The following is a 27,870-nucleotide window of genomic DNA, read 5'->3' as shown; positions in this document are numbered from 1 at the left end:
GTCCGCCGCCGCTCGTGGCCAGAATTCGCTAGAACAGTAGAGTTAGGGTTTTCTGGCTCTTTCGGTTGCGGGTTGCTTGCTGGTGCTTGTGCTCGCCTCCGTTTGGTTCGGGGTGGCCGGAGTTGGCCGGCGTAAGCCGCGCCGCCGCGTGGTGTCGCACTCTGGACGGCCGGGTGCATCGGGGACCTTGCAGTTGTAAAGATGAGAAAGGGGAGGGGTTTGTTTGTGAAGTCGTAGGCTCATGTGAATAGTAGTCTGGACTGCGGGTTGGTTTCTAAGGAAGCCGAGGGCTTTTCTGCAAATCTGTCAGCGCGCGCGGGGGAAGGCCGGCTGGGCCAAGTTTCGCGCGAGCTTGGGCCGAGCTCCTGGGCCGCAGAGGCACAGTGTTGCTTTTCTTTTTCTTTTTGTTTAAAAATGATTGATGTTTGAATTTATGCTATAAATTATGTGTTGATCCAAAATTTATAAAAAATTTTGTGTAAGTTCCAGAGAATATAAAAAGAACAGGAAAAATGTTAGGTTTTATTTTCTGGTAACTTTCATATAAATATAAATTGCCTTTGTTTATTAATAGATCAACCTTCCATGAATTTTAATAATTTATGGGTATATCCAAAAATCATGAAATTTAATATGTAAACTTGTGTTACTGTTATCTAGCTTCAGGAATAATTTCAGCTCTTTTTTTTGATAAAGTATGATCTGTTTAATAATAAAGCTATTTAAAATGCTTATAAAAGAAATAGAAATAATTAATCCTTTTAGGATTTGAGTGGTATTTTGGGTTGATTGACAACCAGTGGTCACTTAGCATGATATGCTCCCTGGTTATGGTTTATTTCATATAAATGATCTTTGTGGTATGATGGTTTCACAACATTGTTTAATAAAGATGATAAAATTGGTTTAATAATAGACCATGCTTTGATAGCAAGATTAGTTTGTTTCTTTACCATGAAGGTAAATTGTACTCGAGATAATCATATTTTGTTGTTATCATCCAAGAACATGTAACCTGTCTTTATCATGCCATGAGTGTATCATAATCATGCATATGCACTTTTACGTATAGAATACGCTCTGGAAGAATCTGATCCTCAGTGGGTTGCTTCCGAGTTTGTGGATCCTTCGGGTTTTGCTGAGTTGCCGAACTTCCCTTCCGGTCAAGGCAAGCCCCGGACATTAAACCCTATCCTTGTATTTTCATAAAGTTATTTATATCACTTGAGTTAATATGATGCATTAGGTGAATAGGAGTTGAGTGAATCCTATTTGTTGCATTATCTACCTTGATGATTTCAATATTAACCTTGATACTTGTTTTATGAAAATGCTTAGTATGCTTAGCCCTGCTTATTAGATAGGTTTTCAAATGAGAAAGTTTGAAGGGCTGTTGTGGAATATTTTTATGGTCAATAATGTTTCAACTTGAGACCGGTCGGTGGACTTGCTTTAAGAATGGAGTCTTAAAGTAGTGTCTCCAACTGTGTCGATTAAGGACCGTTTCGTTGTTGGCCTGTTGTGATTGAGACCTTTGAGTACAGCCCACATGCGCTGGTAAGCCTTACCTATAGCTATTCCGATACTTGAGAACGGCTAACCGCGTACTGGGAGTGGAAAGATGGCGAGAGTAGCGTGTACCCACCTTACGGATCTGAGATGACCGGGAAACATCTAGATTGGCTGTAGGATGGTGGTGTACTGTACTCTCAGGTGACGCTGGACCCGTTCTTGTATGGGAGGATCTATAGAAAAGGTTGACATATGCAAGATTAAGTTCTACATATGTCGTGTGGTACTGAATCCCCAGCTGGGTTTAATCGATTCGAATCGCCGTGTTTCCTCGGATATGGAGCCTCAATCCTCGTACCATCATCGTAGTAATAAGTGAATCTTTGGTATAAGAAAGATGTGGTATGCTTATGCAAGTTTGATAATAGTTTTGGTTAGTCATAAATGATGATCTTGAGTTAAAACTTGAAAGTAGGTTTTACTCTTAGTAAGCTTTTATGCAAAAGAAATGCTTTGATCTTGTTAAAGCTTTACCTTGAATCCCTATAGCCTGCATACCTGAGTCTTCACCTCTTTTATAGTCGGTTAAGTCTTGTTGAGTACTTTTGTACTCAGGGTTTATTAACCCCTGTTGCAGGTGAACCTTTTGATAATCCTTTTGATGGTCATTGTTACTTTACTCTTGTGGAGGAGAGTGATGATGAGGAATCTGATGTGTGACCTTGGACAAGTAAAACTTGTTGTGTGATCTATGGTTTATGTAATAATAAGTTCCCAACCTTTTATGTACTAAATAGTTATGGTTTGTAACCGTTGAACTTAAGTTTCAATCTATGTTATGTAACCTTTCCGCTTTTACTCTGATTTCTCTTATCTATGAAATGTTGTAATACTGTGATGCTTGATGAGGGAATTCCTGGAAAGATTGTAACGTGGATGATTCGGGTTTCCCGAGGACACCCGACAGACTTCTTGAGTCATTTGGAACTCGTACACGCCGATCGGAAGTCTTTGAGACAACGATGGGTGTATGTGAGCCACTTAATTCAGGAGGTTCTGCCACATTTTTGGAACTTGTCCATGCTTTGTTTTATCGAAAATTGGTTTACAATCAACCAGGCTCATCGTCTCACTTTGAGTTTAGAGGTATGCACTAGACCCCGAAATAACATATAGAAAATGCTTTTTTGAAAGGGAATACAGAAAATGTTACTAAAAAATAGTCTCGTGCGCATTATTTCCGTACGAAAGGACCAAAGGACGACAACGACGATGATGGAGGTGTCCGTGGAGCTGAGGTGCCTGCTGCATCTACCCGCACACGAACCGGCCGGAGTAGCTCTCCGTCGCTGGTACCCGATCGCATCACACAAGCACAGGGAGGAAGACGGGGGAAAGTTAGGAGATCTCTATGGGAGATAAGAATGCTTCCTAATCATGGGTCCTTTTTTTATAACAATTAACAAGTACTAGCTTTCGATCAACCCTTTGTGGAGCCAACAGTAGCATGGTAAAACCCATCGAATAACACCACCGCTGCCTTTTCCTGCCTAAAACGTTTGGGCTTATCAGCCGAATTTGTCAGCCATTCAACAACGTTTTTCTCTCACAATAAATCAACCAACAATACTTTTTGTCATGGCTTATCAGCCAACAGTAGCATAGTATCAGTATTGTTGCGCCAATTTGTGTTTCTTCTTTCAAAGACCCTAGCAATAGAATTATTATCGCACCAAGGTTTCTTCAAAAGCCCTAAGAACCGACATGGGAATGTGACCATTTTGACCCATGCCTCTCTTTAACAATGTTTTGGTCATTTCAAGCTGTCTACCGGTCCTGTTTCTTCAGAATCTCGGACCTGGCAGATGAACACTACCCATACCGCCATTGCAGAACGACCACAAAGAGAGAGGCATTTGGATGGTCGTCAAACATTGAAACACTTGGAAGATACTGAACAAGCGGACTAATATAAAGAGAAACAAAATGCGTCCAATGGTCAAATTCGTAGCAGAAAACCGTGGGATAGGGTACCAAACATGCCATAATTGCGGATTGCCATAACGACGAGGCACCGGGGTCAAATTCGTAACAGAAAACCATGACCAAATATATTAGATTTATGTACATGCATTGAAACATAACACTGTTCACAATGCAACATTTGCAGGCTTGAAGCAGCTGCAAGACTAAGTGTCACAGATAAGTGCCAGTTTTCTCCCACCCACAACATGATAGGACAAGAGTTAAAACGAGGAAACAGTTTTCATCTAGCTGTCGTCTGAACACAACGCAGGACACAGCGGTCACCAGCCACTACCACCGCCAGACCCCCAGCCGCTTCCACCTTCCTGTGCTGGGACGGCCTTTTTGGCGCTACCCCATCCTGAGTCATTAGAGCCACCAGCAGCTGCTCCCCAGGCTCCATTTCCTCCACCAGCACTGTCAGCACCACTAGCAGCTGATCCCCAGCCGCTTCCACCACCACGGTTGCTGTCATCGCCTCCAATGCCTCCACCCCAGCCAGCGGCATCAGATCCTCCACCAGTACCACCACCACCCCAGGAAGAGCCACCACTGCCACCTGTGCCCCATCCGCCTCCACCGCTGCCAATGTTATCAGTCCATCCTCCACTGTTGCCACCACCACCTCCACTCCAACCTCCACCACCATTATCGTCATTGCCAAAATTACCCCGGCCACGCCCCCGTCCTCGTCCACGACCACCAGAGCTATTCCTTGAATCAAACCTCCCTCCTGTTTTAGGAAAACAAGGCGCATAAGTCATACCTCACATATTTCTAGGGGTCTATTAATGTATCAACAATGTACACAAGTCAGACCACAAGCGTTTCTCAAAAACCAGTGGTAAAATAATGGCTATATCAGAGTACCAGACACAGCTTGACTAGATATTGGCAAAAATCAACTGACATGTTGACAATCTAGGAAGCAAAATTATTAACAGAAAACAAAAGATGACAAAGAACTGGCTAGTTTCTGAAGAACCAGATGAATGTCACCTATTTCAGAAATAGCTTTAACTCATACAACGAAAAAAGTTGCATGGGAATTCACCACAAGAATGCAAATACCTCAAAAATGCATATAACTTTATCAACATCTTAAGCTCATTAACAACTGACCTGATCTGCCCGAGAAAGGTCTGTCCCTATCATTACTACCATCTCCTCTCCAACCACCGTTTGCATCCCCACCACCACCACCACCAGAACCCCAAGCTGAGTTTTTCATAGGTACCATTGCAGCAACATTTCGCATTGATGGTCCAGCATCAGGTGGTGGTTTGTCTATATTCTTCTGGAAATAGGAAACAAGGCGGTCAATGTTGTCAAAGTCTCTCTTCCTGAATCTGAAGCCCTTCGGGTATAATCCAATATACTCGTGATGTGGATTTGTACTCCTAATATATGACAATATAAAGGTGCCAGGATGTTCATGAGAGATGCCAAAACTATACACTATTCTCATAGGGTTCTCTGCTTTCTCTGCCCTTAACATCTCATCAACCTCATTTTTTAAACCCTTTCTGAATTTACGATAAGAGAGCATGCTCTTCAGGTGTCCTACCAATGGGTCCACATATCTGTCAATGACCTACATGATAAATGAAAATTAGAGTAAGACCCAGATAACACAAAATGTAAGAATACCAATTCAACTAGAGCAAAATCTTGTCACAGAAAATGGAATCAGATAACTAAAGCGGACAACATAACTGAGAGGAGAGCAGGTGTATATATCAGGTGCACCAACCTCATCGAGGTCTTCAAAAGTTTCATTGTCGATTGTTAGTGTTTTCCCTAGGCGAAGCAAACTTGTGATGTCTTTGTGATCCTTTCCACTTTCGGTTATCTCCTTGTGTGCATAAACGCCGTCAAAAATTTTCAGAGTAAGTGTCAAAAAAGATGGTCCCCTGGAACTTGGCCGGATCACCTTCTCACCATGCTCTTTATCTGACAAAAACTGTTTCAAGAGAATCGTTTAGATAAAGACTGGCATAGCTTACCATAAGAAGAGATGCAAAGTGCACAGATTGAGTTTAACACGGCAGCAAACCTGCATGGCTTCTTCGGCTGTCAGGTTCTGAAAGTGGGGATGAACAATCATTCTGGGCTTGAAATGCTTCTTTGCAAGTTCCTTTTGTTTCCGAGCCTTATCTTCTACAGTTTGTGAGATCATGTCTTGTTCGTGATAGTAAGGATCCTGATCACCTCTGGAGAATGGCCTTCTCCTCATCTCACTAGCCTTGCACGTTAGGTAAACCATGAATCTATTTTTATTCACGTTTCGAATTTTGCCAGTTAATACATCACCTTCACGTAACTGTGATGATTCTAGATCAAAACCCTCATCAGAATAGTTGTCTGCCATAACTATGGCTTTCAAACCAGAATCAAAGGTGCAAATTATTTTGTTCTCTTGTATATTGCGAACAGTTACTTGAACAATCCTTCCATCAGATATGGTGTCTTCAGTTTCACCAGAAAGCATCCAGAATTCGTCATCTGGGCTTGGCTCAGTATAGGGGGTCCTCCAGTCAGAAAAACCAGATAGAAGCTCTCTCCTTATATCGCGCAGAGTTTCCAATTTACGGTATTCTTCTGAAATGCTCTTAACATATTCCTCAATTTTAAGACTTCGAAGCCAATCTGGCTTTTCTCTAACATGCTCAATAGCCATCTCTTGCTCGTCATCATCCATTTCATTTATTTCATGCTGTGCATCCTCAACATAGACATCCTTAGCCAAATTTTTTGCTAATACATATGATTCAGGATGGATCCTTGTATCCTCGAGCAGATCAATGAGTTGAGCACTGGCGGCGGCAGCACCACTCCGCCGAACACGTAAAAACCCAGAAGCATTCATGAAGACTTTCCTGCCTAGAGGTTTGACAAGCTCCTTGCGACTAAAAATGGATCCCTCTCTTACAAGATCTTTCTGCAAAGCTGAAGCTTTGCGCGGACCCAAACCAGCAATAAATTGTAGAGTAGAAAAATGCCACTCGTGGCTAGCAGCAAGATTGACATCAAAACCTATCTGATTCGTTGCATCAACCATTACTTGCTCAACAACTTCATACTTCTCATCAGGAGTCAGAAACTGTTCCAGTGCGTGCAGTTTCCAAGAAAGTATCTCTTTCCCAGGTCCACAAAGTGTTGCGATCATCGCCAATGGATTCTGAAGGTAACGTCCAAGCGCAACAGCCCGCTTCACAATACCTGTACAGTCAATGATGCATGCTGTTTGTAAGGTACCAAGCAGAAGAGATAACAGTAAATCACCATGTTGCTACGGTACCTGGCTGCCCAGGAAGTTGATCCGAAGATATTCGAGAGTTCTCATACAAGCGAGGCACAGACTCGTCACCATAGACAACGCTCAAATTTTCCATTTGGGGGTTAACGTCTCTTGGATGGTCCTCTACAATTCTAAAAATAACCTATCACAATGATAAATGTCAGTTTCAAATTAAGAGATGATAGATGAGAACACAAAAGCTTAAAAAAAACTTCCAGTGTGCCATTGCTGTACAGCTATTTAGAAAGTATAAATGAAAGTTTCAACTAGCTATATACGCAGTTACAAGCACTGAGAACATGTTCACATTTATAGCAACTGCATCCCTCACTAAAAATGCAAAGCTACATAGCCAAGAGACTGTATAACCATATTAGTCTGTATCATGTCATCTGGCAACATTTGTTACGTTGTTAACAAAGAAAACTTGGGGATGTACAAAATAAACAGTAATCATGTCATCAAATATGCATAACTTTCTACTGATACAATAAGTTAAATAAAAAAATATAGGGTGGACTCCTACCATAAAGAAACAAACAAATAACAAAAGTGAAAGATATCAACAAAAGCCAACCTAAAATAAACTTCCAAACTCCAAACAAGTATGCTCATAGTGGACAGGCTAGCAGAAAGCAGAAGCATGGGCTTAACTCAACTAAAGAAACCCAGCAGTCGAGCCCAATATCAATAAATACAGTTGGCCTCGCTCCATCACAAAACCAAAACGAACAAATAAAAAGTAAAGTCAGGCATCTCCTAGGCGATGAGGCACGCTGGGATTCTTGGCATCCCAGCCACCACAACCAAAAAAACAGCAAAACAGAGGGAGGGAGGGAGGGAGGGAGGGAGGGAGGGAGAAGATGAGAGGAACAGGAAGGGAGCTTGCCAGCAAGGCCAAGAACTTGCAGTCCTGCATCCCCGCTGTCTCCCACATGGGTGATTAGCACAGAGCTTCCTCCGGTCAGCCGTGACATGTTCGATCTGGAAGGAGGTGGAAGCAGTGGAACCGAGGGCACAGAGCGGTGAGGAAAGGGAAGGGAAGAGGCAAGGAGAGTTGCGGGATGAAGTGTGTTTCTGGAGAACAGAGAGAGGAGAGAAGACACGGACAGAATGCACGGGAGGGACAGAGGGGGAGTCGAAGCTCTGCATGCTGAATCAAGGGACCACAGGTAGGTCAAGCCACATGAAAGATATATGGGCTGTGTGGTGAGATGGGCCAATCTCTTACTCTCTTCCTTAATCCTTAGCCTCTTCACCTTCATTTCTTCTCTTTTCGGTTCCTTTTTCGTCCTGTTCCATACTGCTGTTTTGGAAGTTTCTAATATCAGTATGGTGTCGCCTTGCCTCCCCTTAAGCACCTAGGCTGGAAGGGGGTGGCTCACCACAGCTCCACTTACCACCTTAAGAACCTTGGTAAAGTGAAACTTAAGAAACAAAGAAAGCGCTTGAAGCTAAACCAAAACAATGGGCACAATGTCAAGTCAATCCAAGGAACCCATCACTTGAATCCAATACAATACAATTCATAAAAGCTAATGGGTTGCCTGCTGCATCTAAGGAACAAGATTGGGGCAGCCTACAATATGAACTCAGGAAACTAACTACAAAATCAGAATAAAAAACGTCTGCGTGCATGCTAATTTTATAAAGTGTTCTACAACATCATAGTGAATTCAATAGATGAGCACAAAAACAAGGTGCAACAATCCTCTGCAAATGCTTATTGTAAAAAATATAATGGAAAAATTGTAGAACAGTCAGTCAAGCGACCAATTTTAAGACATGTGCAGGTGCAAGTGCAACTATATAATTCTGAAAGAAACATAGCACTTGCTTGGTCTATTTTGACTATGTATTTACACACCAACAAAAAAGACACAGAAAAATACCTCATAAATATCATCCTTGAGTTGTCTGCAGTTGTAGTTTGATGCTCCTACACACACAACATGTGGTTGATGATCAGTCATAAACTTTAAGACTCGTTGCTGGTCATTCTTCTTCCGCTGCTGCTCAGCGACACCTTGAGACCTGTTACTGATAGAACCCGCATACAGAACATCAACCAATTCTCCTGAGGAGTCTAACATAACAAAGGTGGTTGCTGGCTTCCCAGGACCCCAGCAGCAGGCCATAACTCTCAATTCCGATTCATCATCCAAATCAATGTCAGCATCCTTCTTGTCTGCATCTTTCTTCTTCCAAGGAGCAACAGTAACATTATTCCACAACTGTTTCCCATATTCCATATGGAGCCAATGTTTGGCTTTTGCCGTCAACAGTGATCGAGCTTCCTTTTCCATTGATGGAAGAAGGAAATTGAAGAAGGCATCATCCAGTATCATCTTCCGTTGCTCATCCCACAGTTGTGCAGACTTGCTGACACAATCACTTAGATAATTCTCACGTGCTTCAGACATGAGTTTTTTCTTTGCATCTTCTGGCAATTTTACGGTAACCTTGAGGAGCTTTTCTTCCTCTGCTTTCTGAATAAGAAGCCACTGTGCATCTACAAACTTGCTAAGTGGTTTCTCTCTCAACCACTTAACACCCGATAGCTGATGATATGGATCTATGATTGTATTGCCCTCAGGTGTGGGACTTGTTGACACAACTGCTTTATTCATGAAGATGCCTCGAACATGCTTTCTCACAATTGGCTCACAACCTATCTCAACTGCTGCCTGACAACAAAGAAACAGGGGGGCATGGAATACTGTTGTCAGCTGGAACAAACCTATCAACTAAGTTTAATGTACTACTGCAACCATTCCAAATTATAAGGCATTTTAGATTTTCTAGATGCATAGTTTTTGCTCTGCACTTAGATATACACTATGTCTAGATCCATAGTAAAATTAATGTATCTAGAGAAGCCAAAACGTCCTACAATTTGGAAGAGAGGGGGTACAAAAAAGGGTCAGGATTGTGGGGTCTATTAAATACCATGTGTCTCGCACCCCGAAGAACATCTTGTGCTGTTTCAAACATTGCACATGTGAAATTTGCAGCAACCTCTTCAGGAGAATGTCTACCGCTCTCAAGCTCGCCTGCTTCCTGTAAGAAACATATGCATGTGAGGTGTCAATATTGAAATCGTTTTCTATACAGAACAACTTTCTATGGCATGAAAATATATGCAAAAAATGGGTAGGTTGCACAGGCAGTATTGTTCTCAAGAAGAAAAAATGTGAAGTGCAAGCTTAGATCACTTACAGGTATCTTAGTTAATGTCAGATGGTGGCCTAATTGCTCAGCACTGCGCCCAAATTGGTTGGCAACCTCCCATAACCCTGCCTTGTGACAGATACTGTACAAGGATTTCCTTTTAGGACGTTTAAATTGGCCTTCTTCTTCTACTTCCCCAGGAGGAAAATGTAAATTGAATTTTGCATCAACATCCTCCACCTCTTTCTCAGATTTAGCATCCTTTAGTGCTTCAATGATGGAATTATAAAGTTGGCTATTAAGTTCTTGCCTCGTGACATCATCTATCCTCCGTTTCTCATCATCAAATCTTTTCTCATAATACAACTGTAAAGCAACCTTGCGCTTCTGAAGAAGTAGCCACTTTCTGTCCAAGGTCTGAACTGCCCAGAGCAACTACATAGAACACCAGATTTGTCTTAGTAATTGCAAATAGTTGGTAAGTTCGGTGAGAGGAACAAGTACTCAGTGAATAATAATAATAATAATTGATTACCTTATGCCACTTCATTTTGCGTGCATCAGATTCATTATCCTTATTATCCTCATTATCCTCATTACCCTCATCAGAATCAAGGCTTTTTAATAGGGTTGGACAATTCTCTTTTCTGTACATTGCAATGAATGGAATCTGACAGGTAACAGAAATTAAGTCAGACGAGAAAGCATAACATTGAGAAGCAAATTTGCATAATTTTGCATACTTCAAATTTGTTGACATGCAACATGGTCACGACGTTAACAATGTCCTTCTGGTCAATATCCTTGTTCATGCGCTCATTGCCAAAAAAGGACAGAAATCCATCACCAGTTAGGTGGCTGTGTATCCATAAACTCTCTTCCTCAATCATCGTTTTATCCGTTGGAGGATACCCAGTCAACTCTTCAGACAACTGCCAAAAGAGCAACAAATTAGACATGCATCTTAAACTAAATCATGATGTAGTGTAAAAATACAAATTAGCCAGTACATACCTGCATCCTCTCAGGGACATCATTTTCTTTTATTTGCTCATCTTTTGTTGTCATATACTTCTCTGCAAGAATAAATGGCTCAAACTCATCTTCAAGCCTCGCCCCTCTTAACTCACTGGAGTTAGCAGCCTCCCTCTCAAGCTCTTGCTTTCTTAGTGCTAGCAACTCATCAACATCACCAAAAATGTCTTGGGCCTCTTGCAGAGCAGATGACGATACACCTGCTGCTTGCCGTGGCACCTTCTTTTTATATTTCTTCCTCCTGCAAATAAGAAATAGTGCACATTATTGGGAGTGAACAGAGTCAGATTACAATTCCACAGAGCCAAAGACATGGAAGTGACGTTCAAAAGATAGGAGGACAAAGATCCACACCTTACAACTTGTCCATTCCCATCGATTTCATCTTCCTCCACAATAAAATCTGCCATTTCATCTTCATCATCGCCAACTTCCTCCTCACCCTCCCCTGCCTGCTGATCGTCCTCAAAGTCCTCCTCAAACGGCGCAGTATCTGAGGAAATTGAAGTTTATAGAACTGCGGGATTTTCTTAAAAATAAATTATTATATACATAGTATTACTATATGGTATTTAGTCTATTATGTATGTACACATACGAATTTGACTTGCATGTATTTTATTGTATTAGATCTAGTAAAAATTGCTAAGCTAATAAAACAAAAAATAATATTTGGTTACATTATAGAGGAATTAATTGGTGATGAAACAAATAGTGTATGTACATGACTTGTATGTGAATATATTAAAGATTTAAAGTATTTCACATGATATAGATGGCATGGTTATTTTTTATAATTAATATGGAATGACATGGACTTAGTGGGGAATGATGTGGACATCTTGCATGAAGAGATAAAATATTTAGTGGGTCACTTAGTGGGGAATGATGTGGATACCTTGCATGAAGAGAGAATTCATCTAGTGGGGTTTAGCTTTATAAGAGTTATAGATAGATAGATAGATAAATAGTTTCAGCTACTTCCTGGGATAATTCAAAAAGACACAAGGGAGTCCAAATTCTGGTTCTGGTACCTTGATGATCACCAAATAAACTGTACTCGACTCTCTCCTTGCCACTGCGTTTTTTCCCTGTTCCATCACCATCTGAAAAACCAGAGCGCTCATCCATTTCAGATTCCCTTCCAGCCTTTTTCAAGCGCTTAAACTTGTTTCCCTACACGAGAACAAAAGGAGCATTCTTCATAAACAGGCCCAAGAAAATTGGGACAGGACAGCAAACTGTGACTAAAAAACATACAGGCTTTGGGCGACTGATGCCAGTGATGTTATTATCCTGGAGCAACATATAGTCATCCTCATCAAGCATGAAGTCTTCTGATTCCCTGGGTAATATCTCTTGCATTAGATGACGGTGTACACAATAGATTCACATGTATTTCTAGTAGGAACAAATGCAGGTACCTCTTCTTTTTCTTTTTCTTTCTACGCCTCTCGTCATCACTTCTCTGTTCCTCTTCCTCGCCTTCCACTTCTTCTTCCTCATCATCCACTATGAAGTCATCCTTCTCAAATTCATCTTGACCATCCTCTGCACATAAACATATTTCTGCAGTTGTTACTTCACAAGCCCCAGGAGATATCATAATTTGACACTGACAAAAAAGGTGAAAATGAAACAATAAAACGCAACAGCAAAGCATAAAAAAAACTGAATAATTCAAATAATAAGGAAGCAAAATTGCTCCATGATAGGGAGAAAACTAGACAGCCCACAATCAGGGCGAGCCAGAGTCAACACCATGAAGAAATATAGAGAAAAAACAGACCGTCATCTTCATCATCGTCATCATCGTCGTGCTCGTCCATATCGTCCCTGCCCCTCCGGGAAGACCGCGGATCCTCCTCCTCGTCGACCTCAATCTCATCTTCTAGGGTTCCAACAAAGCCACCAATTTCCATCAGCAAATGCACATAAATCACCACGAAAACCGCTGAACACCACAAACTGCAGAAATCAGCGAAAAAACATACCTTCTTCATCGGAGAGCACCGTGCGCCCCATTGTTCTCGAGGGATTTCAACCTAACTGAACCAAGGAAGGATGAATCGGGATAAGTTCGAGACAGGATCGGACTCGGTAAAAGAAAAGAAAAGCAAAAGGTTTGTAGGCATAATACAGGTATCATACACTAGTAACTGGATCATCAGATCCGGATACAGATAGCTAGGGTTTCGATGCTCGGTTTCGCGAAGAAGAACGGAAGAGAATGGGTGCGCGTACCTGGTGGGTGCTTGTCACCGGCGAAAGTCCCGAAGATGGAGGCCTCGGCAGTCGGCACCTAGTGTAGGGCGGACCGGCGGCGGCGGCGGCGGCCAAGTCGTCGTGGCCAACAGAGAACGAACGCGAGAGGAACGGGAGAACAGGGAGAGTATGACGGGGCCCGGGGGCACTGGAATGGAGAACAAAAAGGCGGGCCGCAAGGTGAAGGTTCCGGCCCAGTAAGGGGCTGTTTTTGTTTGCGTTGGCTCGAATATGGGAGGATACAACTCTCTCGTATTTGGTTGACTACTTAATTACCTTAAATAATTTAGATTTAGAGTCTAAATAAGATTTGGAGTCTTATTTTTTCTACCTCTTTCTTCAACAAATATGTTGCCACATCAGCAAAATACCATAAATAATATGTAATTAATTGTCTTAGACTCTGCGATAGAGTCTTGCATTGTAAGCCTGGGCATTCGGGTTACCCGATTTTTTCGAGTCGGGTAGTTCGGGTAATTCAAAATTCAGGTAATGAAAATTGTTACCCGATATTAGTCCCGAAAAAATACTACCCGCAATTTCAGGTACCCGATAATTCGGGTTCGGGTTCAGGTATTCCCGATTTACCCAAAATTTCAAAAAAAACAACACACTATACAAAATTTCAATAGTAAATTATATATAATTTCAGAAGCAATTTATATAGAATTTCAATAGCATTTTGTAGGGAATAATATATTACTATCATTTGTTCAAACAAACAGAATTATGTTCTAATAAATTGATAAGTTCTAATATTTAACTAATAATACATGATAAATACAAAGATATAGACAAATATTTGGATAATTCGGGTAGTTCAGGTACCGGGGGATACTACCCGAATTACCCAAACTAATTTCGGGTAATCAAAATTGCTATCCAAATTTAGGATCGAGTACTTCGGGTTCGGGTAATTCGGGTACGGGTTATGTGTATTGGGTAATTTGCCCAGGCTTATTGCATTGTAAGTGCCTTAGTCTGGTCGAGAAAAGATGTTATTTAATTAGTGGAAAAAGTCTACTTTTCTCCTTCAATTTTCACAAAAGTACATTTTTTTCTCCTTTAACTCCAAAACCAGATAAACCGCCTCTCTCAACTTTTCAAACAATGTGTTTTATCTTCCTCGAGCGGTTTCGAAGGCGGTTTTGCCATAGTGAATAGTGGTTTTGCTATAGTGACAGTGGCTTTGTCCTTTTTTTTTAATTATTTCGGTTGAATTTTTGAAAAAACACAGTAAATCACAGAAAAATTATAAAAATGAAAATCCAATATTTTTGAACTCCATATAAGTAGACCTACATAATAAACATATAATATAGTATGCTTAGCACAAAGTTTTTGCTATAAATGTTTTATCCTTTTCTTTTTATTTATTTGGCTGAATCTTTGAAAATCATAGTAAATCAAAAAAAAATCATAAAATAGAAAATCTAATTTTCTTAGACTCTATATGAGTATATATACACAATAAATATAATATATGTATACTTTAGTTCGACAAAATAATTATAGAAGTTGCAGCTATAAATTATTTCAATTAATTATAGAAAAAGCATAGATCTAAAACTACAACAAAAAATATACTAAAGTATACGAGTATATATTTACTGTGTAGATATGCTCATATGGAGTCTAACAAAATTATACTTTATATTTTATGATTTTTCTGTAATTTATTATGAATTTTCAAATGTTTAGCCGAAATAAAAAAAGACACAACTTGTATAGCAAAAACTTTGTATTAAAATATATCATATTATATGTTCATTGTGTAGATCTACTTATGTGGAGTCCAACAAAATTGGATTTTCTACTTTTATAATTTTCTGTGATTTATTATGATTTTCAAATATTCAGCCGAAATCATTAAAAAGGAAAAAGACAAAATCACTATCGTTGTAGCAAAACCACTATTCACTATAGCAAAAACTGCCTTCAAAACCGCTCCAGGGAGGTAAAATGCATGATTTGAAAAGTTGAGGAAGTGATTTATCCGGTTTTACATTTGAGGGAAGAAAAGCAGACTTTCGTGGAAATTAGAGTAGGAAATGTAAACTTTTTCATAAACATATGTTACATGAGAAAAATATTATAAGAATATAATTATGATTTTTATGCTATGAAAATACACTTCTAAAGTATGTATTTTATCTAACTTTGTGTTAGACATCTTTAAAACATCTTAATATCGTTTAAACAACGGTCGGCGAGCCAAACTCGCTAGAAACGGTCGATTGGATCATTTCTATAGAGCCTAGCCACAAGGTGGCTGTTGCACACGTGGAGCTTGGCTCAACCACATGAGAAGACAACCAAACGACCACACTATGTATACGGCCAGATGCAGAGAACCGAATAGACCCTAAACTACTTCTTTCTACTCCTTGTGTTCCTTCAAAAAGAAAAAGGAAAAAAAGACCTACTCCCTTTGTGTCCTAGAGATGATGGTTTTCTCTACTCTTCTTTTCCTCGAGCTACGGTAGAACAGCAGTAGAGGACGACCCAAGGGCGACAGCGTTGATTTCGGATATGTTTGGATCGTTTACCCAACCTTATCTAGGCCTACGTGTTTGGTAGTAGTAAAAAAAACTGTGTCTTGCTACGCTAGCTTATGGGGGCTGTTTAGAAATTTTGTTAGAGACTGTGTTATCTTGCCAAGCTAAAAGTTTAAATGAGTAAGGCGTTTTCTGATTTGTTTGTTTGAACTTATCAGTCGAATCTACTAGCCATTCGACAGTGTTTTTCTCTCACAACAAATCACCCAACAGTGTTATGGCTTTTCAGCCAAGCGAATTCTCACCTTGCTTTGTCTCGAGTTTTGTGTTGGCAAGGATTTTCCTTCATGAGACAAGCTAGCTAAATTGGCTCACCTAAGATGACAAGGTTTAGCTTGCCAAAATAGACCAGGCTAGGCTAGCTTGCTTGGAATATTGGAGTATATCTCTTCAAGCAGGAAATCCTTGACTAGTCAAGAGAGCTTGATCGGCACTCTCATGCTTGCAAGGTCACTAGTAAGCACATCATATATTATGCAGTGCAAACCTAAAGCTCCACTGACATCTCCATACATGGTTGATTCACCATTGGGCCCAGATGAGCACTTGGTATTATAAAAAAAGTGCTTGCATGTGCTGCTAACTAAGCTTTTACACTAAGCAAAACAATCAAACAAATAATTTTATTTGGATCGATCTTTCTACCCAGCCTGCTAGCCTGATTAGGTGCAAAGCATAAAAACATCCCCTTTATCGACTATATTTCCTTGCCTCCGATGGCCGTTCCAACACCGAAGGAGAGAGGAGTTGCAAGATTGGCAATCGGTGTAGATACTCTCTACTAGCCTAAGTTTAGATAGGATAAGAAAGTTAGTTTGCTCATGGCAAAGGCTTCATGTCGGATCCTCAGATTCATCTTCAGCTTTGACGAGCCCTACACTGCTTGCTTTTGACGACAAGGGTGTGCGAGGATTTTTTGCTTCGTCATGTTCCTTTTCTATAGGTAAAATGATGAGTGGTGCCGTTTCAAATGAAGGTCCGAAGAGGATTTTATTTCTAGAGGGCGGTTTCTAGCCATGGCAATGATGTGATTTCGTAAGCTACACCTTTCATTTCTAACACTAATGGATTTAAACATAGCGTAAATGAGAAGAATTGATTGTTCTAGTTAAGACAGTTATAATGCCGACTAGCTTGCCATAAACAACCTTGATTATGAAATTAATGAGTACCAAAAGAGGAAGGGTTTTTAGGGAGTCACTATTTAGGCCTTGTTTACTTTCCAAGAATTTTCATGATTTTTCGTTACATTGAACCTTTGAACGCATACATAAAGCATTTAATATAGATAAAAAATAATCAATTATACAATTTAACTTTAATTACAATATGAATCTTTTGAGTATAATTAATTTATAATTGGATAATAATTATCAAATACCAACGAAAATACTATCGTAGTCAAAGCTAGAATCTTTCCGAAACTAAATAAGGCCTCAGTTTTTGAGCGTGAATCTATATGTTAAGGCCTTGTTTAGTTCACCTCGAAAACCAAAAAGTTTTCAAGATTCTCTGTCACATCGAATATTATGGCACATGCATAAAACATTTAATATAGACGAAAACAAAAACTAATTACACAGTTTAGTTGGAAATCACGAGACGAATCTTTTGATCCTAGTTAGTCTATAATTGGATAATATTTATCACAAACAAACGAAAATGCTACAGTACCGAAAACTTTTTCACTTTTCGGAACTAAACAAGGCCTAAATCGTGTGGTGACAAGAGATTTGGTGACGGATAAATAGCAATTCTTTTTCTATACAAATCACTAATCGTACAACAAAAACACCAACTCCGGTAAAATAAATTACAACACACACACACAAAACAGTGGAAGGAATAGGAAGAAGAAGAAAATAAACTGTTCTTCAAAATGGACACGGCCCATTAACACGCCGAAGTAAAAACCGAGTCATACACTCGTCCACTTGACTGCCTAGTGCCTACCCAGCTTGCGTGAATTCTCATCACTGCCCTCGGCCGCCGCTTCCTCGCCGCCGCCGGCAACTGTCCTGTGATCCCCAGCCTCTTCCGCCGCCGAAGAATCCACGCGACGCCGAGAGGCCTTCATCAGGTGGAAGGCCACGAGCTCCGCGGCGGCGGCGGCGGCGACGGTGGTGGCGCCGGGGTTGAAGGACCCGAACTTGGGCGTGGTCTGCGCGCTGGAGCAGCTCCGCGCGTGGAACGAGAAGGACGGCTCTACTCCGCCGCAGCCGCCCACGGACTCGTCCTCCCTGCTCGCCGCAGCGGCAGCGGCAGCCGCGGCCGCGGCCGCCACCTCCGACGCTCGGGGCACGCTGTCGAGCGCAGCGATGCGCGCGCGGGCGCGCCGCCGCTTCGGCTCCGGCGGCCGCTCCACTCCGTCCTTCTCCTTCTCGTCCCGGTCCGCCGGCGCGCGCTTTCCAGGCGTCGCAGGGGCGTCCGCCTCCCCAGCCGCCGCCGCCGCCGCGTCCCCGGTCCGCAGCGGCGGGGGAGAGGGCGCCTCCGCTGCCTCCGCGGCCATTTCCGAGCGTCCCCGACCGGCTCGGCTCTGGATCGTGGGTTTCAGGGCCGCCGGTGGGACGGCGTGACGAGCGAGAAGGAACCGGGGACGGACGGGGATTCCGATCTGCGCTCCTCGGCGTCGCTCGCTCGCTCGCTCGCGTCGCGTGGGTGCCGAGTGGGTGGGGGCCGGTCAGATGGGCGAGGGCGACACACTCACATGGCCTCTCGATCGGGCCGAGGGCCGGCTGGCGTCATGCGCACACGGCACACCTGCACAAGCGAGCACGTCCGCCCGCCCTGACGCGCCGTGCGGTTGCCCACCGCGGCCAGCCCAGCGTGCGGGCGCGCGCCGCCCAAAAATCGCCCGGGCTCGCCGAGAAGGACGAGTAGCGACGCGAGACGGCAGCTGCAGGTCCAACTCTGCAAGTCTGCAGCTCACTGACGATTCGATTTGACACGTTTCAGATGTGGCTTCCCGAGACGAGTTGGCTTCCACCACTTTCGTAGCACTACTCCTACAGTCCTACTTCAGTGTTTGCCGTTTACAGGATGGTGATGGTGATGAACTGGGACGTGAGGCGGTGACCGGTAACGGTGAGGGACGTAGGCACAGTAGCGGCCGGTTACCGATTCAGGTGTTCAAAGCTGATACTTTTCTTTAAGGGAACAATGACTTCGTTTATTCACAGTAGGATAAGAATTACAAATTCCATACAAGGGCTCAGAGCATTCATAATGCAAGACTCGTAGAGTCCAAGACAATTAATCTATTTATACCTAATAATAAATCATGAAAATTTCAGTCTGCCAAAACTTATTCTGTCTGTCCGTAAACACGCACCCTCGCTGCGCAGGTCAATTGAAATTGGAAAGGGAGACGCTCTCTTCAAGCAGGAAATAGAAAAAGCCCCCCCTTCATCCCAGCGTTGAGCAAGCAGAGCTGAAACGGACCAAGCGCACGCGGGTTCCAAAGCCGTGCGAGCCGAAACGGAAAACCAGAACCCCCTTGGCGGATTTTAGGGGCTGTTTGGTTGCTAGCCACAATTTGCCACACTTTACCTTAGGCAAGTTTGACCAAGTTGGCAAGTGTTTGGTTAACAACTAAGCTTAGGCATGATTCTTTTAGGCTCCACATGTCATAGAGTTAAAAAGTGTAGCAATATTCCTTTAGTCATGACAAAGTGTGACAACCAATTTGTTAGCCATATTTTTTGTGGCTTGCCACACTTACCTAAAGTTAGTTGTGGTAGACTATGGCTAGCAACCAAACATCCCCTTATCCTCTTCGACCCTCACAAAAAAAAAATTATTTTAATGAGAAAAACTTGCAACAAATAGTTGTGCGGGCAGTCCACGGCAGCGAAATGACGATAATGCCGAATCCATCGCATTACTTGCGTAGCGCGAGAGCAAGAGCTCCAACACTTTGCTCATCTTCGACTTGTTGCTGCCTCTGCACTTTGTCCCCTCCTGCTACAGCTGTTTGTCGACGTGAATCGAGAATAAGAACAAAAGCTTTTCTCTTTTAATCTACCTAGATATAAATACTAGAAAAATAAAAATATAAATAAAATTTTTCTTTTCTTTTTAATCCAAAGCAAAAAAAATTGTAAGAGTTTGCGTAGAGTTAGCGGCGGGGTGTCGTGCTGGAGTGGTAGACAGGAGCCCTATAATTAGGTTAGGACGTCGTGGGAGGTTGGTAGGGCAGTGATCCTGTGTGACTTGACTGTGGGTGCTAGAAATTCAATGGAGAGGACGACAGTTGAGGGGTGCATGAGGCAGTGGACGCAAGCGAGAGCAGGATTGGAGACGGCGCCGATAAGTAGGAAGAAGGATTATGTAGTTCTCAACCATGTGACCCTTCTCCCGTAGTAACGCATGGGCATATTTCCTAGTTATATATTATTTATAGTATTTTGCTGATGTGGCAGCATATTTATTGAAGAAAGAGAAAAAAAAATAAGACTCTAAGTCTTATTTAGACTTTAAGTCAATATTACTCGAGGTAATAAATAACATTAGACTCTATGATAGAGTCTGTGTGTTGTGAGTGCCCTTGAAAACTGACATGTCTAACAACAAATTTAAGAGCTTCTAGCTAATGAAGGTCTGTTCAAAGCTGATGAAGGCCTGGGGAAGGACTTGGGCTGGAATTTCGCAGGGTCCAACAAAAACAAATATTTTATTCTGTATTGGATACTCGGCGAGACGGGCCAGCTATTGCTTCCTTTTCCGCAAGGCCAGGCTTGATTTGGGCCGAGCCAGCCATCCTAGCGTCGCATTGCCGACCTTGTCTACGTATCTAGATTCTTCTCTGTTTCAAAGTTTATTTATTAAACTGATCATGCGCACTCTAAACACCTGAATCCATCAATCCTTACCCAACGCAAATGTTATACGCGCGCGCCGGACGCTCACTAGTGCTGGGACCAAACATTGCTCTCGCATGCTGCTTGTAGTTCACGTTTTCGGAAGAATTCAGTTCCGCTGTCCGGACGCATCGCCGCTGATAGCAACGACGCATCGCCCGCCGGATGCATCCTGCCGGCTGCACCTTTGGCCGACTTGGAATCCTCTGCATTTCACCTTTTTTCACGAGCACCGGACAACACACAAACCCGATACTCCTAGTAGTACTACCAACCTCGTAAGCTGTCGCGACACCAGTCATTAGCAATTGCAAAATTCTTGTTGCCAAGTCCCACACTTACGATAATTAACAAACCTCTGAAAAAGTCTCGAAACACAAAAAGGCGAGTGGAGACATCACCTGAAAATAGCAGAAAGATGAGCCAGTGCGCTAACCGTCTCTACTGCCTTGTTTAGTTCGCAAAAGTTTCCAAGATTTTTCGTCACATCGAATCTTTGGTCACATACATGGAGCATTAAATAAAGATAAAAATAAAAGCTAATTACACAGTTTATCTGAAATTTGTGAGATAAATCTTTTGAGTCTAGTTACTCCGTGATTGGATAATATTTGTCAAATAAAAACGAAGTGCTACAGTAGAAAAAAATCAAAATTTTGCCAACTAAACAAGGCTACGTGTGCGGCGGCGATCGCTTCACGTTTCGACAGCCCAGCCCATCGAGCCCCACCAAATCGCAGCCATCCCCGGCCGGCGCGACACGTGTCCCTCGGCCAATCGCGGCGCGGCACGTACCCCAGAGATATTTTCGGTCTCCGGGCCCCACGCGCCCCCCGCCGGCGGCACACGTGTCGACCTGCCGGCGCGCCCTGACGCAGCGGGCGTGTCCCGGGTCCCGGCCACCCCGCGGGAAGCAGAAGCAGAAGCACCGAAACGAAACGAAACAACCCGAAGCCGGTTCGAAAAGATGCCGCCGGTAATTATTGGGCGCCGGGTTCGCGGCGGACCCCGGAGGCGAGCGCCGGGACGCCGGACACGCGTCCTCCACCCGAGCGCCGCGACGGCACGTGGCGGGCGAGGAGCGCGGTTGGGACGTGGAGTGCCGGGAGGCGTGTCCGGGTGCGCCACCGTCGCGTGCGACGACGGCACCTCCGGTTTGCCGTGGCGTACGGTATGGGAGCGCTGAACTCGTCCCGGCGAGCGCATGAGGCTGGTGTGACGACGCGACAGTGAACGTGAGCCATGGGTGGTGGATAGGCACGGCCGGCCAGGGTGTGGGTGTGTTGCCATGTCCTGTGCCGTGCAGAGCTGCGTCAGTTCGCGAACGCAGGCACGGTTGCGCCGACCAGGGTAGGACAATAGTAGTACGAGTCGGTTGGTTCAGGATCGCGACGTCGCGAGACTGTTCCAGAAGTCTGTTTTGCCGTTGCGTTTCGTCTCGTTCAGTTCAGGGAAACAACAGCACAGTCGGCAGGCAGCCAACGTCCACCGTCAGCACTCAGCGCGGCGCTCGCACAGGGATTAGCGCGTAAGAGCGGAGATATTTAGAGGGGGGGGGGGGGGGGGGGGGGATGCCTGGGAGGGATTAGTCCACTTGTCTCGTGACGACGCGACGAGAATCGGGTCCGTGTCCGCGCACCTCACCGCCGGCAACGGCACGGGCGTATATAACCGGCTCCGCCCTGTGAAAATTGCGGCACGCTGTTATTGGCCACCGACCGACCGACCGACCGAGCGAACCAGCGCCAGTCAGGCAAGTGAGCGGCTCCTCATCACGAGTCACTGGTCGGAGTCGGTCGCGGGCTCGTGCGCTGCGCACGCGCGGTGCGTGAGGTTGATGGGCGCGGAGGGATGAGGGAGAGCGCCCTGACCATGAGGCGGCTGAGCGGGACGTCGAACGGCGGCAGTGGTGCCACCAGCGGCGTCAATGCGGGAGGGAGCTCTGGCGCCGCCGCCGGCCACTGGGAAGGAGGCGGCGGCAATGCGGCGGCACGGGTCCGGGGCGTGAACGCGGGGATCATGGACGAGAAGGTGCTGCAGCTGGTGTTCCGGGCGCTCAACTGGGACCCGCAGTCGCTATGCGTGGTGGCGCGGGTGAGCCGGCGCCTGCGCGCCGTCGCGGAGCGGGTGCTGTGGCGGGAGCTCTGCGTCTCGCGGGCGCCGCGGATGGTGGCGGCGCTGACGGGCGGGGCCGCGTCCTCGGCGCCGGCGGCCGGGCGCATCGGCGGCGGGTGGCCGGCGCTGGCGAAGCTCCTCCTCTTCTGCTGCGGCGCCGCGGCCGTGCCGGGCCACTTCGCCCCGGTGTCCCGCTTCTCCAAGACGTCCGGGCGGAGCTTCCTGTCGCGGCGGTGCGCGGGGGACCTGCTGTACGTGTCGGACCCCTGCGAGCACGCCGTGCCTGGCGCCGCCGACGACGTCGGCGCCTACCGCGGCGTGTTCCGCGGGTTCATGCGGTCCCGGACGCGGGCGTGGCTCGTGGGCCACCGCGCCGCGCTGGAGCCCCGGGTGCGCTGCCCCTACTGCGGCGCGCGCGTCTGGAGCATGACCGCCGCGGGGCTCGCCCCGCGCAGCGCGTCGCGAAGGCTCGGCGCCTACGAGGACCGCCTCGAGTACTTCGTCTGCGTCAGCGGGCACCTCCACGGCACCTGCTGGCTCGCGCGCCTCTCCGACAGCGAGGGAGGCGCTGGACCCGATGGCTCCGACGCCAGCGACGAGGACGGCGCCGACCTGTGACGCCGATCGACGGGAGGGACGTGTACAGAGAGTTGTAGTTAGCAATTTTTTTTCCACCTTGTTGTCTTTTGATTCATCGTGTAAATGCAGTGGTTCTGCCGTTCTGCATTTGCGGTGTTGGCTATTGCATTTCACAGCAGTTTGCCTGCTGCCATCGTATCGTATCGTATCCAGCCTTGCCGTTGCAGCCCACAGCGTGCTTTCGAGCCCTCGCTAGCGTGGTCTGGCTCGGTGTGTTTCACATGGGCCACGGCCTAAATCTTTGAACGGACAGTGCCGCAGTGGACTTGTTGTTCGCTCGTCTCAAAAACCGTAACTTAAAATATTATTTGATGCAAAATAGTGCCGCAGTGGACTTAGATGTTTTTTGTGCGGTGCGTGAACAGGGTCGCACGTCAAGTTCTCTTACCTTAGGTCTTGTTTAGTTCCGAAATTTTTTGCAAAATCGAAACTGTAGCACTTTCGTTTGTATTTGACAAATATTGTCTAATCATGGACTAACTAGGCTCAAAAGATTCGTTTCGTCAATTCCGACCAAACTGTGCAATTAGTTTTTATTTTCGTCTATATTTAATACTCCATGCATACGTCTAAAGATTCGATGTGACGGAGAATGTGAAAAATTTTGCAAAATTTTTTGGGAACTAAACAAGCCCTTAGTGTGTTTCCGGTCAATTATGCTTGGCTCTGCAACAGCTGGGACAAACAACAACAACAACGAAAACATGACCGATTTGTAAAAAGCGACTGAATTCCTGAGCTTTAAGGGAAGCCCTCTCGGAACACATCAGTGCCGGCTTGTGATGCTCGGACTGATCTGCAAGTAGCTGGTAGTTTCGACCCAAATGCCTGCAGAAAGGAAGGCGCAATCTGTAATGTTTTTGAATTCAGCAGACGCTGGAACGATCACAACAGCAACTTGACGGAAACAACAAAATGGCACGGAAGGTATGAAATTTCAGAGCAAAGGAGTGCACACTGCCACTCTACACCTTTGGGTAATGTCCTAGACCAAGCATCGGCCAATAATTTAACTACTACAGCATACTGTAATGGAAGTCCATTGCCAGAAAATCGAATGCCTGAGTGGACACTGACGCTAGGTTCAGGCATGAAATGTGAAAGTCAACCGATATAGAAAAGTAACACCACACAGATTTGTCTGTCATGAAAAAAGGTACAAATTCAACCATCGAACACGTAGGCCTGCCATGCATGAAATGTGCATTTGCTCATTTAGGTATGCCTAAAATCAGAATACAGTAATTAGTGCCTGAATAGACACTGAAACTGATTCAGGCACCGACACTAAAACTAAAGCACACATGCTCACGTTTCATGAGAAAAAGGTCACATAAAACCTGCCAAATCCAAGTAGGATTACCACAAAAAAAAATGAGCATTGAAAGTATGAATTTGATGAACTGACATAGATGCCAAATCCAAGTAGGATTACCACAAAAAATGAGCATTTAAGGTATGAATTTGATGGACTAACATAGATCTTGGTTGACAGTGACATACTGACATGCTCTTTTTTTTATCAGTGCAGAACCGAAAACAAAAACACGTAAAGCATGGTTAACTTAACCCCTTTTTATCTAAATAAACTGCATAACTGGAAACCAAAAATTCTTAAAACCATCAGTATGTTGGTATCCCTTCACATAGACACCTATTAGATTGTGAAACTGAACCCATTTCCTCTACTGTATGTCTGAAGAGATGCTGAAACAAAACTTCCGACAGATGGGTGCTAAAACAAAACCCAAACAGATTAAAATTTTAGGACAGAATAGATCTATCAGTTGCAAGTTGCATTGCCGAACAAACAATATCCAATTACGAGCGGATCCAGAAATCTAAACCTAACAGAACAGGAACTCTCTGTTAATGGCGCTGCAGAGGGGTCGATACTTGAGGCCCTCAAGTTGGGGGTGCGCCAATTCCACCTGCCGGTCATGCAGCAGCGATCGGTACGGGAGTGGTGCACCGATTTCAGAGTGGCAAAGCCTTATTGCTTTCGCTTTTTTAAGGAAAATAGGAGGGTGCAAGAAAACGAATCGAAGTGATGAAAGGGAGAGGAGTGCGAGTTAGAATTACCGAAAGGAAAAGCCTAAAGTGGAGGCTAATAATGTGGTTTTGGTGTTAGTGGGCATGCAAGAACATTAGTGCCATGCTAGTTATAGTAGGAATTCATTAGCACAATCAGTAACTGTAAGATTATAACATCGCTTACCGGAACTGAGATGTATCGTATGTCGGTATGTGTGTGCGATAGATGGGGTAACAAACATGTACTGTATGTATGCGGTGCGTGAACAGGGTAGGGTGCCTGCTGCCATGCGGCCCATGACATCGGATCAGACACGCGAATCGCGAGCCAGCCTTAACGTTACAGCCCACAGCGTGCTTTCCAGCCCTCGCCACCGTGGTCTGCTCGGTGTTTTACATGTTACGACATATATATATATATATAGAGTATTAAATATAGATAAAAATAATAATTAATTATATATTTTATTTATAATTTATAAGATGATTTTTTTGAATCTAGTTAGTTTATAATTAGATAATATTTATCAATTTTAAACGAAAATGATACGATATCCATTTTATAAAAAAAAAATAGAACTAAACAAGGACCTAAAATAATCTTTAAACGGACAGTGCCGCAGTGGACTTTGTTTTGTGAACAGGGTGCCGCGCGTCTAGGGATGGTCCTATCCTATCCTATCCATTGCCTCCCTCAGCCTGCTCGAACAAGGGAGTGCTGGTGCCCATCCCCGTCCGGCCACGGCACACTCAGTTTTCCGGTGGTTGTACCGTGGCGGACTGACGATCAAAGGCTCACGGACGAGTGGCTGCCTGCCGGCCTCCGAGGTCCGATCGAGCCCCGGATGCATTCGGGGTTTCAGAGTCTGTACTGGGACATCTCATTTGTATCCGTCTGAAAGACTGAAATGGTACATCAAGCCACCGTACGAGGAAGATGGCGACCACCAGTCCTCCACCACTTCTTGGTTTTCACGATAATAATGACTCTGGAACATTTAGAAGGAACGGGAATTGAAGAACTTCCTACGGGGTGGTTGTTGACGCCGGTCAAGTGTTTAGCCTAATCAAGTAGGAGTACGATGTGGGGGGCCGTTGGGTTGGTTAGATGGGTAACAGCCATGTTTTTGTGTGAAATGGTTATTACTGTATTTATGTAACAAAAGCATGATGTAAAACTTCTTCGATGAAAGATATAGCAATGCTCCAACCGGTCAGTTGGAACAAGAAAGGTCACAATTCATACATGTTACTAGCAGTCTATTTTCTGTACTGGGCCAGTTGATGTATGTGTATAGACAGCGTAGCACATGTTACGGCCGGAGTTTGTTGGGTCAACACTTTAGCCAAAACACCCAGCTCGGTCGCCAAGACGAATGTTTGGTTTGGTTTGCCTTGTGTTCGAAGCGATAATGCTGTGGATAGCCCACTAGCTCCAAGTGGTCTTCCCTTGCCCCATGTGCATCCGATCGGGAACGACCAACAACAGATCAAACAATTTCCAATTTGGTCGGTCCTAAGAGATCTTTCTGGGCTCTGAAGTCTGAAAGCAACAAACAAGGGCCCAACTCTACAAATTTCAGTCACTTGAACGTAATTCAAAAATTATCTGGTCCAGGTAATTCTGGAGCACAGGTTGATCCTCACCAAATGCACGGTTTAAAAAGGCCAATCTTGTTTCAGGTAGATGTTGCAACCCCAATGTTTAATGGTGTAATTCTTGCAGGCACAAAACACCAAGAACTAATGCAGTACCAACAAGCAAATTTTAAAGATACAAGTACTACGAGATCACATGTTTGCCTACCTTGCTGTCACTGGATTTCAAGCAACTGTGATTCTAAACTACAAAGCCGACCCTACCACTCTGCACCTAATTCAGCTTGGATTGAAAGCTTAAGCTGTTGAAACCATCATAATCACAAGAAAGGCTACCAGTACCACATAGCAGCCGGGAGATGCAGAACCACCACATGGCAGCCGCGAGATGCAGGACCGGCGATTAATAAGTCAGCTTAGCCATATCATGTTCACCAACCATCAACCAACCTAGTTCAATCAGCAGTGGACCAAGATGCAAATTGAAGTGTCATATAATGCTTGATCTCAACAAGCAAGCGAAATTAATGATATATGTATCCCAACCTAGTTCTATGAAAAAGCAAGCGAAATTAATGAGCTATGATCCCCAACCCCATGACACGAGTCTGAATAGTGAATAGCAAGCTACAGCAAATTTGTTTTATAGCCAAAAGCTTAACACTGTAACATGCATGTGAAAATAGATATGTAAGACTTTCCTTCCTACCATTCTACCAATGTAACCATCTGCATGTGACAGAGATGTATGACTATA

General features: G+C 44.3%; 3 protein-coding genes across 6 annotated transcripts; 1 reads left to right on the top strand and 2 right to left on the bottom strand.

Moving 5' to 3' along the window:
- On the bottom strand, nt 3,598-13,483 carry LOC8077045 (transcription elongation factor SPT6-like). Of its 4 annotated transcripts, none has more exons than XM_021446845.1 (18): nt 13,289-13,483; nt 13,039-13,093; nt 12,834-12,935; nt 12,469-12,595; nt 12,305-12,389; nt 12,079-12,220; nt 11,399-11,537; nt 11,024-11,285; nt 10,753-10,941; nt 10,545-10,679; nt 10,058-10,444; nt 9,788-9,898; nt 8,731-9,525; nt 6,839-6,980; nt 5,594-6,759; nt 5,291-5,500; nt 4,660-5,131; nt 3,598-4,270 (listed from the first exon to the last, which is right to left on the bottom strand). In XM_021446845.1, exons 2-18 carry the CDS (start codon nt 13,067-13,069, stop codon nt 3,819-3,821), a joined length of 4,947 nt encoding a protein of 1,648 aa, XP_021302520.1. In that variant the 5' UTR covers nt 13,070-13,093; nt 13,289-13,483; the 3' UTR covers nt 3,598-3,818. The 4 variants fall into 4 exon arrangements, with proteins under 4 accessions (XP_021302520.1, XP_021302522.1, XP_021302521.1 ...); XM_021446847.1 differs by having other exon boundaries at nt 12,834-12,932; XM_021446846.1 differs by having other exon boundaries at nt 13,039-13,089.
- Nucleotides 17,810-18,376, bottom strand: LOC8064183. Its single transcript, XM_002439958.1, has one exon. The coding sequence runs from the start codon at nt 18,374-18,376 to the stop codon at nt 17,810-17,812; it is 567 nt and encodes a 188-aa protein (XP_002440003.1).
- On the top strand, nt 22,314-23,754 carry LOC8064182 (EID1-like F-box protein 3). Its single transcript, XM_002441266.2, has one exon. It carries the CDS (start codon nt 22,578-22,580, stop codon nt 23,457-23,459), a length of 882 nt encoding a protein of 293 aa, XP_002441311.2. The 5' UTR covers nt 22,314-22,577; the 3' UTR covers nt 23,460-23,754.

Source organism: Sorghum bicolor, chromosome 9 (assembly GCF_000003195.3).
Source record: "Sorghum bicolor cultivar BTx623 chromosome 9, Sorghum_bicolor_NCBIv3, whole genome shotgun sequence".
NCBI lineage: Eukaryota > Viridiplantae > Streptophyta > Magnoliopsida > Poales > Poaceae > Sorghum > Sorghum bicolor.
Note: the sequence above shows the minus strand (reverse complement) of the source record. Positions and strands in the feature narration are given on the sequence as shown.

Excerpts from the sequence above, each read along its gene's own strand:
- LOC8077045 (XM_021446845.1), bottom strand. The coding sequence starts at position 13,069 with ATGGGGCGCACGGTGCTCTCCGATGAAGAAG. Across the intron at positions 12,221-12,304 it reads GCATCAGTCGCCCAAAGCCT|GGAAACAAGTTTAAGCGCTT; the intron begins GTATGTTTTTTA and ends GTTCTCGTGTAG. Across the intron at positions 9,526-9,787 it reads TTCGGGGTGCGAGACACATG|GCAGCAGTTGAGATAGGTTG; the intron begins GTATTTAATAGA and ends CTTTGTTGTCAG.
- LOC8064183 (XM_002439958.1), bottom strand. The coding sequence starts at position 18,376 with ATGGCCGCGGAGGCAGCGGAGGCGCCCTCTCCCCCGCCGCTGCGGACC.
- LOC8064182 (XM_002441266.2), top strand. The coding sequence starts at position 22,578 with ATGAGGGAGAGCGCCCTGACCATGAGGCGGCTGAGCGGGACGTCGAAC.